Raw genomic sequence first — 17513 nt, 5'->3', positions numbered from 1 at the left:
CACTAATCCAGGTTACATTTTGGAAACTTCTACCTGCAGTGATGCTGGCATCGATTTTAATACCCTCTGCACATGTACACAGGTCTGACTTGATAGTAAAAGCTCTTTCTAGGAATTTTACAAACGGCCTTGGGAGGTAGGGATTTTCGCACCTGTTCACGGCTGTTGAGCAGCTGATGTTAGTGCCTTAGCGGCCGGCAGGTCCCTGTGCATCAACAGCCTGCGTCACCCGCTGTCTGAAGCCAGAGCCCCAAGTTCTGGTAACTTCAAGGGGCCTGCAGACGTGTGTTGTGTTTGCTGAGAGCATTGCTGAATATGGGGTCTGTGTGCAGAGGGTCCCCGCAGCTGACGAGTACCCCCAGGGAGAGACCCGGTGTGGGCCCTGGCTTTGCAGGGATCCACAAATAAACAGTGCCCTTTGTCGTTCAGCCAGGAGAAGTGGACCTCGAGGACCAGGTGGACTCCGGGTCCCAGCACATCCCCCAGACGGTGGGCAGGAGGCCCCTACGGGACTTCGTGGGGCTAGAAGACTGTGACAAGCCCACGCGGGATGCCATGCTCAACTTCACCTTCTTCCTGGCTGTCGGGGACTTGGACGAAGCCTTCCGGTCCATCAAGCTCATCAAGAGGTGAGGGTTCTGCTCGCGAGGTGTGCCGTGCCCAACTCCCTGCGGCCCTCCTTCGGGTCTCTTCCCTCCCCGCGAGTCTCATCGTCGCTGACTCTTCTTGGCGTTCCTGGTGTCTCATGGGTTTTCACTCAAGGAGATGCTGGTGCTGGTGGAAACCCGGTTGTATATGGGCACCTGGCTGGCCTCGCGATGCTCGGTGTCTCGTGGGCTGTGATATAGTTGTTTTGATTTACTTTACAGTGGACACTTCCTAGTTGAAAGTTCTGCAGTTGCTAAATATTTATAACATCTGTCTGTCCAGGAATAATTGCGCTAAACAGAAAAGTGTTTTTTGTTTTTGGCTGCGTTGGGTCTTCGTTGCTGCACACGGGCTTTCTCTAGTTGCGGTGAACGGGGGCTACTCTTCCTTGCGGTGCATAGGCTTCTCATTGCAGTGGCTTCTCTTGTTGCAGAACACGGGCTCTAGGTGCACGAGCTTCAGTAGTTGTGGCACACAGGCTCAGTAGTTGTGGCACACGGGGCTTAGTTGCTCCACGGCATGTGGGATCTTCCCGGACCAGGGCTTGTACCCGTGTCCCCTGCATTGGCAGGCAGATTCTTAACCACTGTGCCACGAGGGAAGCCCTAAACAGAAAAGGTTTTGATAGTAAACTCTCAAAATGGCAGGCAAAATGCAATTAAAATTGCTCTAAGTTGTCAATCAAGGGCTACCTATAAGCAGCTTCCTCTCTGTGCCTGTGAGAATTCAGAGCTTCTCAGGAGCATTTGACAGATTTTAATTGCCAAAGAGTATAAAAACTATTGAAGGGTGAAATTCAAGTGGGAAGAGGAGGACGGGAGTTAGGGCACCCCAGCAGCCCTTGTCTGCAGTGATGGGTCTCCCAGAAGCATGTTCCCAGCAGCCTGAGACCTGGTCTTGGTCCACAGCAGAGGGGCTTTTCCCTGCTGCAGGTGGGCAAGAGGCTTTTGATCAGGGAAGTAAAGAGTGGCTGGAGGCACCTTCCGTTTCATAGGAACTCGATCACAGACCATAGGTGAGCACATGGCCCATGCAGTATATGTAGTCGTGTACGTAACACTGCTGAGACTGTACAGCTTGAGGTGCCCGGGGGAGGAAGGGCAGCCCTTTGGGTCCACCTAGTGTGCCGGCTGTACCTCTGCCCTGAGCTGCGCTTACATCCGTGGTCAGCCCAGACGTGCTTTTAAGTCATTCTCCGTTGCTTTATGTTTTTTTAAAGCAACAACCGGATCTACCTCTTGCTCTGACTAAAGACAGATTCCTGGGGCAGCGTGGCCTTCGAATTCCAGACTGGTCACCGCACATCGTCTGGGAGGTGGAGGTAGCAAAGCTGAATGTTTCTTAGAGGGTTGGCCTAGTGTGGGGGCAGCAGCCAGACAGTGATCACCCCCACACCATGGACTTTGCACGGTGCCCACCACCGTCCCTCGTTTCCTGGGCCAGATGATGCGCTTCCCACCACCAGGTGGCACGGGAACAAGCAGCTGCGCTCTCAGGGGACTGTCCTTGCAGGTGTGGCTGGGCAACCCAGCCCAGTCCTGGGGGACGTGGGCTGGTTTTGAGCCCCTGAGGCAGCTCTTAGGTGCTTGTGTTCAGCCTGGGGCTTAGTCCCTGCTACGGAGTCAGGTCCAGGGCTGCTGGCACCAGGCTGGTGCTGGGAAGGTCTTCTGTAGCCCACCAAGTTTGGCTGGATGCATTGAAGAGTTTTCTAGGGAAAAAAGTGAATCAATCTCTGAAATTTTTTAAGCCAGTAGACTTTTTCCTTCATACTGTGCCAACTGTGGACCTGCCGTTGTCCGGCCAGCACTTAGGGTCTGTAGAAACAGGGACTTCTGAACGGAAACATGAGTGAGCCATGAGTGGTCCCCAGCACTCTGCCCCCGGGCCTGTAAAATGTGTCAGCCCTTCTCTGACTGCTGACCCACAAAGCTACAGAAGAATAAGCCATATTCCTTCACCACGTGGCAGTGTAATGGATAAAACACAAGTTTTAAACCGTGGTAAGAGGTTTGTGTTTTATTTTAACTTAGGAAGATAATCAGGAGTAAATGGACATCACTAACACAATTCTGTTGTAAAGCCGTAACCATCTGACTGTAAATTCTGAGTCCCTGGAGGAAGATCACAGACAGTTCAGAACTCTTCCCTGTGTTTTGCTTTATCAAAGTAAATATGACCCAGGACGCCCCTCTTGGCAGATACAGAATAAATTACTCCCGGGCCAGGGCGGAGAGCGAGGCGGCTGCCATCCCGGACGTGCCTCTCCGGAGCTGGTCTCCAGGACAGGACGTGCGCGAGCGTGAAGTGGGCCGTGGCGGGGTTGGGGGGGTGGGAGTGGGACGCAGCCGGTACGTGGTCACGCCCTGTGTTCGTGTATAACGTAGTGAATGCGTGTCGTACGTGTGCTCTCATGGGAAGCCGCGCAGGCAGCGTCCTGCTTCCCAGATGGTCCCTGCGGTGGATGGAGCCCCGAGTGGCCTCCCGCCGCCCTCAGCACGGCGACTCCACGTAGTCGTTGTCCAGCCCGCGGCGGAAGCGTGCGGTCAGGGAGCGGCTGATGACGATGACGCGGGGGGCCATGCAGTCCTCCCTCCTGTGCAGGACGTTCCAGATGAGCATGGCCGCGGCCAGGGTGGCCAGCAGGCAGGCCCCGATGTTCAGGTAACAAGACCAGGACAGGTTGGTGTATGGGCCGATTCTGTAGAACGTCACCAGCCCGATGACGAGAACAAAACCTGCGGACGAAGGACAGGGTGAGACAGGGAGCAGAGGAGGCCGCGGGTCCAGCCGTGGGGCCACTCCTGCTTCTCCTCCCACCCAACCCTGTCCTCCTGGGGCTGAAAGCCCAGCTCCACTCGGTGCTGGTGCCTTGGGGTCGAGCTGAATTTTATGGGACTTTTGGGTCTGGTGGCTGTTGCGGGGGGCATCTGCTCAATCCTGACCCTGGATGGTCATAGGGGCTCACGTGCTTCCTGTGACCTGGCAGGTGTCAGGCCACTTCCTTGGCCGCCCTCCCCATGGAGGTGACACTGACACCCACTTCCTCACCCCGAACAGTCCAGCGGTAACTCCGTGGAAGGTCCGCTCTGGCTTATAAACGCCTAATTCACTCAAAGTGAAAGCAAACGCGGATATTTTCTAAGTCATGAAAGCAAACGCAGATATTTTCTAAGTCTTACCTTGAAACAACTCAGATTTGTATTTAACCTAGTTTGAATTCCTGTTTTTAAGAGTTTTCTTATTCTTAGTGTTTGCTTCCAGAGGAAATATTTTCTTTCAAGACCTGAGATGGCGGAGGGCCTGCACATTCGGGGTGGGGGGAGTGCGGGGGGAGCCGGACTGTGGCTGAATAGACTCGGCTGGTTCCAGAATATCCCCCTCACCCACCCAGTCCCCTGCGGGTCTCCCTCCGTCCCCTCCTCTCTCCAGGTGACATGGGGGGTCCAGGACTGTGCACAGCGTCCTGTGTGGACTCAGTTAAGTCGGCCGTGTCCCCTCTCGGTCAGCTGTTAATACCGTCACATCATCACTTCCGTAGTTGTATCTTTAAGGAGCTCCAAAGACTTGATTTTATTAGTTCTTACAATAAGAAAACCAGGATTTCGCACCCAGGATCTGTCAGCTAGGCTAACAGGGCACTGATGTTTGAAACAGTTCAGGTCTGAATCTGGGCTGGAACCCCTGTTGGCTGGGACGGGGCAGAGGCCTCACTCCCATCGCCCCATCCCACCCCGTCCTTCTGAGTCTTGTTGAAAGAAGGCACAACAAGCTCCCTGGCTGGCAAAAAATGCCCAAAGACATAGTGAAAACAAGGGAACACATAAAGTACTTTCATTTGCATTACACAAAACACAGGTCCTAATTCCTTCCCTCACTAATGCAAAACTCGGTGGCACAAAATCGTGGGCAGAGGATGTACTCCTAGCTGGGAGAGAGGAATGCCAGAAGTTTCTTTTCGCCAGTGTGCATGAGAAACAGAATTAGTTATTTTTAACAGAAAGGAAGTATCGAGAAGCTTTCCGTGTATAAAAAGCTCCACAAAGTACCATAGAGAATTAGCACAGGGATTAGTCACCGTCACCATTGTTTAGGACACGACCGGGGCAGTTAAATGTTTAATTCATACTTTCTGGAAGACGCAGAAATGCTTCCAGAATGCTTGTGTTTCTAGAAAACTCCAGCCTGTGCCCCGGCACTAAGTCATGACACAGCTATTAGAATCGTCAGCGGGCATCACTGCTGCCCTTTGCTCCGGGGCCACGCCAGGTCATACATGATCTGGTTTCCTGAGGAAAGCCAGGAGGCCACAGGGAGTGGGGGACCAGCATGAACAGATGTGCAGATGTCACAGTGCAGGGCAGGTGGAGGGGCTGCAGCGGGCAGTTCAGCCTGGCCAGAGCCCAGGGCAGGAGACGAGACAAGTCCAGGAGGGGCTGGGAGTCCTGTCTGGACCACGCTGGGCCCCCGAGGGCCTTTGTCCTCCTCAGGCATGTTGGGTTCCAAGAAATGGACTCACCCTGGTCACCACAGCAGAGGGCGGGGCTCCCTGGGCCACCTAGCCAAGGAGTTTGATGATCTCGGGGGAGTGGGGTCGGAGGAGCAACAGGCCACATGGACCAGCCTCCTGGTCTCAGCACAGATCTGCAGCATCGTCCATCAGAAGGGAACGGGCGAAGGAACTGGGCCTCCGCACAGCCTCCAGGGCCATCGGCTGTCTGACATGGGGTTGGTTTGCGTCACTGAGAACAGAAGACCTTGAATTTACTACAGGGCCATCCAGTGGAGACTTGGGAATTGTGAGACCCCGAGCTGGACACGGCCTGACTGAGGAAAGCACGGGGCACACCAGCAGGGCACACATATGGCCCTGGGACCCGTGACCCACTCCCAGGACTGCACCCGAGTGAGACCCTGCTTGTCACAGGTCACAGGAAACATGACTGGGACCCCACATCAGAGCATCTGAAATGCGTGTCCTCGGAGACGAGGTGCTGGGCCATGGGCCACGGGGGGGACACGGCTGCTCTGTGCTCAGTTCAGACAGGCCCGGCCAACGCGTGGCCACCACTGACCGGGGCCGGAGGCAGCGCACATGGGCTTCTCGGCGTCACTTGTGTGTCTCCTGAGTCCTTTGTACATAAGGTTCATAGTAAGGCAGTTAGAATATTCTAGAAGTGCAACTAACTTTACAGTCTTCTATTAACAAGTACTTCCAAAAGCATGTCACGACTCTGGCCACGTGCCTTTCGTTGCCACGTTCCCACGGCTGTGCTGGTCGCCCTGTGGAGGCCGTAGAGGACATGCTTTAGCGTCTCCCGGCCCTCAAGACACGCCTGGCCTTGAGTTTCCTCACGCTGCGCGTTGGTCCCCCTGCCTTTCCTGGCACCGCCGTCCTGAGCTCCATCTGCCTGGCGGGAGGGCGCCTCCCGTCCTCCTGTCCTGGCCCCTGAGCACTCAGTTGGGCAGTCACCCACCTGTTGATCCAGGCGCCCCCATTTAGGATGAGGGCTGTGGGGGTGGGGGTGGGGGAGGCGCTGCTCCCTCCTGGCGGGGAACACCCACCCACTTGCCAGCGTCAGGACTACTTATGGTTCTTAAGATCACATCGTCCATTTTTTTGGAAACAGTGCAGGCTGTTGCTTTGTTGCCGTTCTACTCAGCTTATTAACTTCCTCCGTATGTTCAGCTGTATGGCCTACAATGGAGAAGACTCTTTCTTATGTCACAGATGAAAGAAGTGTGAATTCACACGTGAACAGACAGCTGGGCACAGCCACCCATGTCTGCAAACACAGCGGGAAGAGTGGTGGGGGTGACAGGCCGGGTGAGCGCGGAGCCTCTCGGAGGGACTTTTTTTTTTTTTATTTTGCAGTACGCGGGCCTCTCACTGTTGTGGCCTCTCCCGTTGCGGAGCACAGTCTCCGGACGCACAGGCTCAGCGGCCATGGCTCACGGGCCTAGCCGCTCCGCGGCACGTGGGATCTTCCCGGACTGGGGCACGAATCCGTGTCCCCTGCATTGGCAGGCGGACTCTCAACAACTGCGCCACCGGGGAAGCCCTCGGAGGGACTTTTTACAGAGTGAAATGAACAGGCCGAGTCCACCCGTCTCGTGCTTTGTCTTGAAAATGATTTTTCTAGCATCCAGCAGTGAGCAGTGTGGACGGGTTTCAAGCATCGAGGTGCTCCTTCTCCAGCCAGCGTCTCTCAGAGGCTGCACCTTCTTGCTGGTTGTTTTTTTCCCAAGAGAAGCAGGAAGGAGAAGTCTAGTTCTGTACCGCAGTGTAAAAAAAGGTTAACAAAATTTACATCGATGTGACTTTGTGTCAAGACCAGTGTTGTCTTTCGCTTTATCTTAGTTCAACTTGGAACACGTACAGTCAGAGAAGGGATATGCTTCCCTAACATAAAAAAAAATACATTTATTCCTGCAGCAGGAAAATACAAAGAACTGACTGGAACAGTGGGCCCAGGTGCTGGGCCGTGGGTGGATGTCACAGTGGGGCTCGCTCAGGGACACGTGGACTCTGCCCTGGGCCAGCGGGGGCGGTGTGGCCTGAGCAGATGCATGGGACATAGGGACCAAGCATGCGCCATGTGGCAATGGCGGAAAGCCACAGAGACGCGGAGAGGCAGCGGCTGCCTGTGCTGGCCGTGTGGGCACATCCTCCTGAAATCAAACTGGCCTTTTACTTTGATAAGGTTCTCTCGCCACAGCCAGCCTGAAGTGCGGTTTCTCCATTCTCCTGACGTTCAGGTCCCCTTTCTCCTGAATTTTTCAGTAACATCGCTGTTTGTACAGAAACAATTCTAAGGGGAGAGTTTTTAGCAAATGCACGGAGTTCTGCACGTGGATTCAATTCCGTCCTCATGAACTTGTTGTTTCCAAAGCAAATAGCCCCTTTCTGTGAGCCGGCGGCTGTGGCGCTGTGGTTCACAGCGCCCTCTCCTCTCTTCCTTCCTGCCGGCTTCCCAGGGCTCCACCGGTGGTCACAGGCCTTCCTCTGGAGTGGCCATCAAGCACACACAGGGCCCACGGGTGGGAAGGCCATGTGGCTGAGCCCTGAGCCCTCAAGCAGCACACCTGCCTCAGCATCCACGGGGCAGCGCTGGCCAAGGCCCCAGAACGTCTACGGAGCACTCGAGGCTCAGCTGTGAGCAGCAGAAGGTGGGGACAAGTGCCTCCCCCTTAGGGAGAGAGTCTAGGAAAGGAGAAGGTGACACTCTCCCCAGGGTGCGGGGGCAGGACTGGGCTTGGGAAGTGGGCTCAGAACACAGGAAAGCGAAGTGTCTGGCCCAAGCCAAGTGCTGCTTTATAGTAAAGCACAGAATGTGGTACGTTCCTGTGAGCAGGTTTGCGAGAACAGCATGATCCCCACCAGCTCACGAGTTGCCAAGACAGACACTGTGCATCACCCCGACTGACCTTTGGGACGATAAAGTCAGCTTTCTCACGGCGCGGAGTAAGCGGCCCTTAGGGTGTAAGTTTTTCATCATAAGAAAAAGTCTTAGGATTTCCAGAAGTGGAGAGAGGAAGCCTGCAGACGTGAAGCCCACAAGGTCCACGAAATGCCGCTCTTGAAATCGTCCTGCTGGGTCTGAGGAGGGGTGAGCCAGGCTAGGGCTGGCGGACAGCTGCTGCGACCCCAGCGAACACAGTGCTTTCACGGGGTGTTCAGCTTATGGGTGGGGGTGGAATAAGGGACTGAAAGGAGTTTTTTCAACTTTAAGGTAAATTAAAATCACACTTGGAAAATTCTGCAAAGAAATTGCAAACTATTGCATGTGGTGGCCTGAGTTCAATAGAGCAAACCCGGTGAAACGGCTGGTAGTCACGTTGTTGCTCTGCAAGAGCAGCATTTCTGGGGTTCTCCCTGGAGTCTGGGACAGGGTCCTTTGGAGCCACAGCCCTGAGCAGCGGGGACCGCCCTTTCACAGACCCGAGCTGGGCATTGTGCAAGCGTGGTGGAAACGGCCAGAAACGGCCGTGGGATGAATGGGCAAGCGGCCGGCCTCCTGTCTTCTCCCGCTGGGGTGTTGCTCTCCGGCTGGTCCCGGCCTCCCGGGGAATCCGTGTGCTCCCCCCACTTCACGAGCACCTCTCTCCCCCCGCCCACCCTCTGGCCCCAGCACTGGGGACTCAAGGTTCCCTTGCATAACAGGTACCAGCAGGCATTTCCCCCTCCTGGGACAGGATATCCTGGCGCCCTTCAGTCTCTCCCTGACTGTTTAAAACAGACCAGAGCACAGGAAAAAACCTAACTCTAAAATTAGCAGTGTGATAGAAGAAAGGCACAGAGCTGTGTTCTGTACTGTTTGTCAATGAAACAAGTCTAAACAGGGCCAAATGCATTTCCTTTTTGGGCACAGCAGACCCACTGGGGGTAACCGTCGGACACCAGGGTGAGAGGGGGCCTGCGGAGGCAGAGGGACCATCTGAAGTGCCACAGGTGCTGCTCGGGGCTTCTGGCTTTTTCCGTGGCCCTCTGCTTATCTGACGGTTTTTGGACAGAGCCTGGTCCAACCTTTCCAGAGGCTGTGCTGGCCTGGAAATACTCAGGAAAGCAGCATGTGCCCCCAGCCCCCACTTGGCCAGAACAGCCCCTGACCCCCAGACCTTCAGCAGTGCCCCCCAACCCCCACCGATTGATGCAAGACAGTTTGATTTTAGTTAATGGGGGTTCCCCCGTTTCCATTTTTTTGGTGTGTTATTTGGAAACAATATTTTGTTCTGAAACAAGAGTTTACAGGAAGTAAGATGTCAGTTTTGACACCAGACCCACAATATTTTTTCTAATAATTCTAAATAAGTGTCTCAAAGAAGTTGCTTAAGAAATGCAATGACAGATTTGATCATCCTGCTAAGAGGAGTTACTTTCAGAATCAAGAGCTGTTACTTTTATTCCTTTAATGCCACTAACATATCTGTTTCTAATCCAGCTTTTCCAATCACGTTGCAAAATCTTCCACTTCCTTCTTGAAGGGATGGAATTTCAGATGATCCCACATGAGAGAGGTGGGTGGTTTCAGTGAGGCGAGGAAACTGCTTGATTTACAGCCCTAAGGTCAGCAGAGGGCAGGTGGGTGATTTTCCTACATGTGTGGCATTGGAATGTCCGTGTTTTTCCTCACAGTCCTAGAGGAGGGAGGAGGTGGAGGTCCGAGGTCCCGCTTCATGTACCTGGTTAACTCTCAGAATTGCCTCGGGCAGGGTGGGCATTACCCCATTTTGCAGTTGGGTGAACTGAGGTGTGGCTTTGCCCCGTTCACATGGCTGGTAAGCCGTAGGGCCGGACACAGTTCTGTTCTCCTGACATCAAAGCCTGCGCTCTTTCCTAGGCCTTGGCAACGCCCTCCGTCCTGCCCGGCCACGGGGAAGTGACTGGCCTTCTGTGAACAGGGCCTGTTTCCGAGTCCCACCCGGCACTTTCCAGCACGAGTGCTGCCAGCCTGTCAGCCGCATTCTGGAAATTGTGTTTCTCCTGGACGATGAGGGCCAGGATCCATTATTCCCCAAGTGATTCACTCGTATTTCCTGCCGTTCCTCCCGCCGCGTGTGTTGGAACTGCACCCTCGTGGTTGGGACACTGCCTTCTCCACCGAGCCGGAGAGGCAGGCGGTGGGCTGGTGATGTCCTGGCCCTTCCTCTGTCCCATCAGCCACCCATCTGACCTTCCCCGTAGGCAGCAGGAAACCTGAGCTCCCAGGTTCCCGTGATCGTTAAACCTGGGCCAGTGAGGCAGGCAGAGGGAGAGGGGAAACCAGCACAGACGCCCCTCCGCTCCCTGGGGTGCCGGGTAGATGCTTTGGGGCTTCCGTAGCCGTTGTGCAGAGCCTCCTGGAACAGTTCCATTCATCATCCACGGCGCTGCTGCACTCGCCCTGTGAAGACTACAGTGTGCCCAGGCCCTGCCCCATTTCACCCTGCAGTCCCCCCGCAGAGACCAAGGTGGCTTCTGGATTGTTCGCTGATGGCCAAGGCCTCGCTGCTCTCCCCTACACTGCCCCCATCACGCTTTTCTGGCCCTGGTGTTGCATGTGCATCCCTGTGTGCTTGGCGGGGTCCTCCACGCTTTGTCTGTGCTTCTTACAGGAGGGCCCTGCTCACCCAAGCCGGGCCCCAGGAAGCTGCATTTATAACCGAGCATGCAGGTCACTGGCTGGGAACCATGAGTGCCCAGAACTCCCCGTCTGCTAACCGTTAGCCAGGAAGGCCATGGAGGCAGGCAAGGGGTCAGAAGGGCGCCCCCCTCTGCCCACGTGCCCAAGTGCCTGCATCAGGCTGCTGCACCCTCATGGGAGGAGCGTGAACCCAGGCCGCCTGCCACACAGGCTACAGAGGGGCAAAGAAAACACCAGATGCCGAAGACTTTGGAAAGCAAAGCAGGTCACCGTGAGCCTCGGCACCTTGTCTTAGATAGGAAGGGCCGGGAGGCCTTGAGCAAACAGACACAAACCCATCTGGTTGCACCTCAGCGCTCCGCCCCTGTGTGTATTTCTGTTTTGCTGCTGCCCACAGTGACGGGTGGGGTGGGAGCCTGACCCACAGGGGTCGCCATGACTTTAGAAGCCACAGCCGACCTGCCAGCCCTGACAAGAGCTGGGGATGCTGCTGCTCAGCCTGGCCGGGGCCCGGGTGAGGATACTTACTTGCCAGCTGGAACGCAGCGGCCATGGCCTCCTCCCAGCACTGGGAATCGGGCGACATCAGGGGCAGGCCCGTCAGCCCCAGGACGAAGGTGAGCTGGCCCGCGGCAAGTGCCGCCGTGGCCACCAGGTTGCAGGCTCGCATCATGTCGAACTGCACTGTGAGGGGCCGGAGGGAGAGAAGCAGGCGGTCAGCACGGGCGAGGCCGCTCGAGACTGGGCTGCCTGCCCCTCCCGGGACTCCTCCCTCAGTCTCAGCGAGTCTCACCACTCCCTTCCCAGCCCCCACCTGCCCCTGGTCCCTGAGCAAGGCATTTGGAGGCTGTGCACACAGGGCAGAAGGAGGATGGGGCAGCCCGATGCTTGGACTGCAAAGGTGGGGGCCGTGGAGGTGTCATCGAGAGGCCATCAGGGGAGTCAACTTTTCCACCCATGTGCTGGAGGGCAAAGCCGTCCGCTGTGAAGTCAGGCCCCTTCCCCGTGGTCCTTCCATGCTGTAAAAGTGGCCCCCGCCCCCCAGGCTTCAGGTGCAGTGCTGTCTGATTCATGCTCTGTGGGCAGGCGGCATTCACATTTAGCGCTTGTGGAGTCCAAAGTCTCGTGGGGGCGTTGTGCCGCTTCCTGCCACGGAGGGTCAGCTCCTCCTGCCCAGGGGTCTCAACCTGCTTCCCCCTGGCCTCCCTCCTGCTGTCCGGAGCTTGAGGGGTCTCACCGTTCCCAGATCCCAGGCCTGGCTCTGGACTGTGGTGCAGGGGCCTCGGGCTGCTGCGAAGTCAGAGCAGCCCTGAGGGTGGAGGGGCAGAGGGCTTCTGGAAGGACAGCCTGGCACCGAGGGCCAAGGAGCATTCCCAGGCAGACAGATGGACGGACGGCGCCTCTGCCAGGGCTTGACGCTGCCCATGACACTCTCGCCTGCTCCTTACGCAGCCGCACATGCTCCGTGGGCCTCACTGCCGGGTGACCGAGCGCTCATGTTCTGGGTTCTGTAGTCTTCAAAGTTACCACAAAACATAGCTGCAGTCGCTGGGAACCCTGACCCTTTAAAACTCAGGGAGACAAGGAGCCGGGCGTGGGTGGTGCAGCCTGGTGAGCGCAGGGCTTCTGGCAGTGGTGTGGCAGCAGCTCCGGAGCAACTCGGAGAAAGGACAGAGGCTGAGCCGGAGAACAGAGCGTGCTCCCTGCACACGGGTTCAGACTCCTCCTCTCCCCCAAGGCTGGGGTGGCAGGGCTGCTAGCGCTCGTGATTTGCAGAAATCTTCCTGGCTGCTCACGAGGTCTTCTCGGGTCCCCGTGGCCACAGGTGGGAGCAGGAGGACACGCGGCTCCTCTGTCAGCATGGGGGCTCCGGTTGCTCAGGCCACAGACTCTGGAACACCAGCTGGCTTTCCGTGGAGGCTGCTGCTCATCACACTCTTCCTGCCTTTTTCACGCTGTTTTCTTTGCAACAATTTTTACCCTTCAAACACCCATACAGAAGGTCCTGCTACTCTAAGAGGTCATAGAGTATGGAAGTGGAGGTGGCCTCAGAGACGAGGGCTGTTAAAATGTGATGGATGTTCACAACACAGGACAGAACCGGGATCCATTCTGGGCCCAGGAATGTCCTTCCGGTTCTGGGGCCCAGCCTCTCAGGCAAGGAAAGACGTGCACCAATGGGCTGGCCATGCCGGGAGTGTCTGCGCTGCAGTGTGTTGGTGCTGGCATCACGAGGCCCTGCCCTCCTGGTGGCCCCGGCAGCTCTGAGCGCTCAGCCCCATGCCACACACCCTGGCAGCAATCCACCCTCCAAGCAGTTGAGCTGGGCCACTGCCTAGTACCCAGGTGCCCGAGGCTGTAAAGGCTGAGGCGGCGGACTCTCCCCTTGGCCATGCCCCCTTTCCCAGCCACCCAGAGGGGACCGGTCCTCACTAGCGCCCACCAAGCCTGGACGTTTGACGGGTCCTCACACTTGCTGTGTGTGCGGCCTGGGCAGCAGCACTGGGTTTTGAGGAGCCATGAGAACGTGGCCGTGAGTGTCTGCTGGCTGGACAGTCGCTGTGCCCCTTCCCACCCCAGTGCCCTGTGAGGCTGCCTCCCAGGAGACAGAGAGCAGCGGTCACCCCAGGAGATTTAATTACGTGTTTATTCACGTCCCCCCTGGCTTCAGGGAAAGGACACAGGTGCCCGACAGAATGCACAAAACTTAGAGAGATGAAAAGTGGCAGAGAGAACGGGGGTCAGGAAGCAAGACTGGCCCCCGACCTGGGCTGTGAGGTACCCCCAGGCCCCCACCTGATGAGTAACAAAAGTCATGGCCGCCGCACACGCCCAGTGAGCCAGTGTGCCAGTGAGGGGGAAGGGCCCTGTCCTCGAGGACGGGACCTGGCGTGACATGGGGGCAGCTGGAGGGCCTGCCCCAGGGTCGTCCCCTGACCCAGCATGCTCGGGACACCCTCACTAGAGCTTGTTACGTTGGGGGATGGTGGTGTTGGCCTGATGTGCCAAGTGGCTCTGGCTCGGCTCTGCGGGCTCTGCCAGGACTTGGGCACAGAGCGGGCAGGAGCTTGGCTGCTGTCCCTGAGAACTGCACTGGCCACCTGCATCATGTCTGGAATCTCTAGGGTGAAGCAACATGAGTCTCGCCCCCTTGGTACCCCCACACGGGCTCGGGATGGACAGACGGAGGTGATTCCATGGTCGAGGCCGCCCACTCCTCCTGCCTGTCCCTAGCCCAGCTGGAGGCTGGACCATCTGGGGCAAAGCCTGGGCTGGGGTTTTGCATGAGAGCTGGTTTGATTGAAGGGGGCAGCCCAGAAACCAGGCCAGAACCCCCCAGCGCCGGAACCCCCAGGGCAACAGTGCTCGGTCCCCGGGAGCTGGTGAGACATCTGCCAGCCCCTCTCCCTGGTCTCAGCCTCGTTCACGAGAAGCTCCAAAGACGTTTCCCTTGTTCTGGGAAAACCTCTGATGCTCAGGGCATCATTAAAGGTCAGCTGCCACAAATGCCGTATTATGGCAGGAGGATGTTTTAAAAGTTGTTCAGGGAGCTTATCAGGTGGTCAGGGAGGGACAGCAAATGAGGGCAGGTGAGCGGGGTGCTCGGGGCATGCGGCAGGGTGGCTGTGCGGTCTGGAGGCAGAGAGTGTCCCGGCCTGTGTCTTCCTGGCCTGACCTGACCCGACCCAGCTCAACAAGGGGGCGGGGGGACGGATGCCTGGAGCGGGCACCTGCGCGGCATTGGAGGTCTTGAGCCCAGGGCAGGGGCTGGGCTGACGTGGGGCCTTCCCCAGGGGTGGGGGGTTGCTCTGTGGTGGGGGGGGCGTGCAGTGCACTTGTGGGGTGGGAAAGGCATGGCCTGCGCGGAGCCCACGCTACAGCCTCGGTCACTGGCTTTCACTGCTCCTCAGGACAGACCCAGAGCCCAGAGGGACCAATCTGACCGGCAGGTCACAGTGACCCAAGTTCAGCTGACCTACCCAGCCCCCCACAGGCCCCTGGTCTGAGAGCTCACAGAAGCTCATTGATTCATTCAGGCTCTTTGCCCTTTTTTGTTTGTTTTGTTTTGTTTTTTTGCGGTACGTGGGCCTCTCACTGTTGTGGCCTCTCCCGCTGCGGAGCACAGGCTCCGGATGCGCAGGCTCAGCGGCCATGGCTCACGGGCCCAGCTGCTCCGTAGCATATGGGATCTTCCCGGACCGGGGCACGAACCCGTGTCCCCTGCATCGGCAGGTGGACTCTCAACCACTGCGCCACCAGGGAAGCCCCGCCCTTTTTAAGGGAGGTTGTGGCTCTCTGCTTGCAAAGGGGGCTGCGGGCTGGCTGATGGAAGACACCCACAGGCTGTGCTGCAAGGGGGTCCACGTGCAAAGACGGGGTCGCGTCCCCTCGGGAACCTGAACGGAGCCACATGCCTCCTGAAGCCTCAGTCTCTTTGCCTGTGAAGTGGAGGCAACATCCCCCCACTCCCATTCCCTCGCGGGTCAGGATTCTGAGGGCCATCACGCCTGAGTTGAGTGAGGCGTGCCCTCTGGAGCAGCCAGCAGAGGCCTGGCCGGAGCCACGTTTTCCTGAGGACAAGTATCGTATTCAGAACAGGTGATGCGGTCTACGTGTTAGACTCTTGTCTGCAGTTTTAAAGGGTCGTCACTGGGGAGACCTTTGCCCATCGGCTGCTGTTGCCGTGTGTCTACACGCTAGGTGACAAGCGTTTTCATATTTATGAACCTTCCCTCCCGTACACTCAAACCTTACCCCCCTTTCAAAGTCAAGTTCCCACCTTTCAGAGCTGTAATGGACCCTGCGCCGGATGTGACAAACCAGACAGGACCACTGGGCAGAAGGGAGCCAGGCCCCTGCTCGCAGGAGTCGGCTCTTCTCTGCCCTCTGAAGGCTATCAGTCTCCCAGTCTCTCCTGGGCATCCCACCTACAGCCAGTCCCTGGAGGGTCTCCCTCTGTGCTGTTCACTGCCTTAACGACCCTGACAACTGTGGAATGAAGTCCAAACCCAGCCGCATGTTTTTAAGCTTCTTGTTTATTTTACTCATTAACAGTCTTTATTTTCCACCAGGAAAAACATTTTACTTGCTTTGGTTAATGTATCCGTACTGTAGCTATGCATGACGGCAGAGAAAAAGCCCCCTCCTGCACAGGAAGAATTCTGTACCAAAGGGGCCGGGGCAGGGTGGGCTTGGAGCTTGGGGCTCGCTTGGGTCCCCAAGAGCCAAGGTTGCCCCTGTGAGCAGAGTGCCCATCACCCGTCAGCAGATGTGCCCGCATCCACAGCCACTTTAAAGGAGGAAGGAAAATAAGCAGACTTACGTTTGACGGTGCCTCGCGACTCCTGGAAGCCTGCCGCCTCGGAGCCCCAGCCCAGGGCCTCGCAGTCCCGCGTGTCCGCCTGCCCGGGCCTGGCCCCCGGGCTTGGCCCTCCCCTGGCCCTGTCCAGCCAGCAGGACCGCCACAGCCCCACGCTCCGCCTGCGCCCGTCCTCCAGCGTCTGGTACACCCAGTTGGGGGTGAAGGCCGCCGCGTTGTTGAGAATGAGAGAGACGAGGGCCACCAGCACGGCCGTGGCCACCACTTTCTGGACAGTCATCGCAGACTGCGGTGCCGTCCCCTTGTCTTGGAGAAAGTCCCAGTCCCAGTCGGTCAGCTGCTGTCACCAGGGGTGGCTAGAGGACATCACCGCTCATGCTTGGAGGTGTCAGGAAGGCCCATGCGACAGGTGCGGGGGCGCCCGCCTCGCGGCCCTCCTTACCCTCCTTCCTGCACCTGGAGCAGGGCCAGGCCTGAGCTGAAGCCTTCGGAGCTGCCCATCCCGGGGAGGAAGCAGGGGCACCAGCGAGAGTCCAGAGTCGTGAGCGCGCCGTCTTCCTGGGAGGAGGAGGAGGCGAAGAGAACAGAAATCACTTGCGAGGCAGGCAGCAACGCGGGGTGCCTGGGCCTCACTCTCAGGACCAGTGCGGAGCAGGGCTCTGAGCAGGGCCGCTGGGAGCAGCACAAGTGAGCCACTGGGGCCTCTGCTGCTTGAGCCCCTGCCCGGTGCCTCCGCCACCCAACAGCTGGTCCTGGAAAGCAAAAGGGTTGCTGCAGGGATGCGCGTGCGTGTGTGAGTGAGTGTGTGTGTGCCTCGCGCCTGCGTTTTCCCCCTGTCTCTCAGCAGAGAGGAAATGGTTGTTTTTGAGGCTGTTTTTGGTGAGCTGGAGGGCGTAGCCAACTGCAACAAATAGCAGCCAGACACTAACAGGATGTGTTTCCTGATAGGAAAGGCAGGGGGGCCTTCTTCTGGAGGCCTGCTCCGGGACCCTCCCCCGCCCTCCCCACCTTCCCTGAAAGTGGAGGCCAGGGATGCCGGCCTGGCAGGCCCACAGGCCCCGCTGTCTGTCTCAACCTGGTGGCTCGGGGCGGGCAGGGCGCTGGTGACCAGTCGCCCACCCTGGGGACTGGGCGTCCCCCAGCCATCGGTCACTCCCCCAGCACACGGGTGCCACGCACCCATAGGTGTGCAGCAGAGAAGGGCCAGTGTGGTGGGGAGGCCCCCTGGACTCCACCTCCCAGCTGAGACCCTCACCTATACTTGGAGACCCGCCAGAGCAGGCCATCGCCCTTGAGGTGCAAGAGGCTGGGCTCTGGACGAGCCATGCACCCGGCGAGGCCTGAGGGCCTGGGCCCTGTCTGCTGCTGACGGGGTGTGTGTGGGCAGTAAGGGCCCAGGTCCTGCACTGGGTGCCCTGCCCTGT

General features: G+C 57.8%; 2 protein-coding genes across 3 annotated transcripts in view; one reads left to right on the top strand and one right to left on the bottom strand.

The window, feature by feature from the left end:
- The window catches only part of IFT140 (intraflagellar transport 140), a gene marked incomplete at its 5' end in the record, with an annotated part of 67643 nt that overhangs the window by 34055 nt on the left and 16075 nt on the right, over positions 1-17513 (top strand). For both annotated transcript variants that reach the window (XM_079719501.1, XM_079719500.1), the window contains one exon: positions 430-629. In XM_079719501.1, coding sequence (XP_079575627.1) covers positions 430-629 — 200 coding nt within the window. The remainder of the gene's footprint in view (positions 1-429; positions 630-17513) is intronic.
- TMEM204 (transmembrane protein 204) lies at positions 3102-16369 on the bottom strand (the record flags this gene model as incomplete). The annotated part of the gene is made up of 3 exons (XM_079718490.1): positions 3102-3383; positions 11298-11453; positions 16093-16369. The coding sequence occupies 3 exons, from the start codon at positions 16367-16369 to the stop codon at positions 3139-3141; spliced, it is 678 nt and encodes a 225-aa protein (XP_079574616.1). The 3' UTR covers positions 3102-3138.

This window comes from Hyperoodon ampullatus, assembly GCF_949752795.1.
Source record: "Hyperoodon ampullatus genome assembly, chromosome: 14".
Classification (NCBI taxonomy): Eukaryota; Metazoa; Chordata; class Mammalia; order Artiodactyla; family Ziphiidae; genus Hyperoodon; species Hyperoodon ampullatus.
The sequence above is the reverse complement of the archived record's forward strand: the minus strand, read 5'-3'. Positions and strand labels throughout refer to the sequence as shown.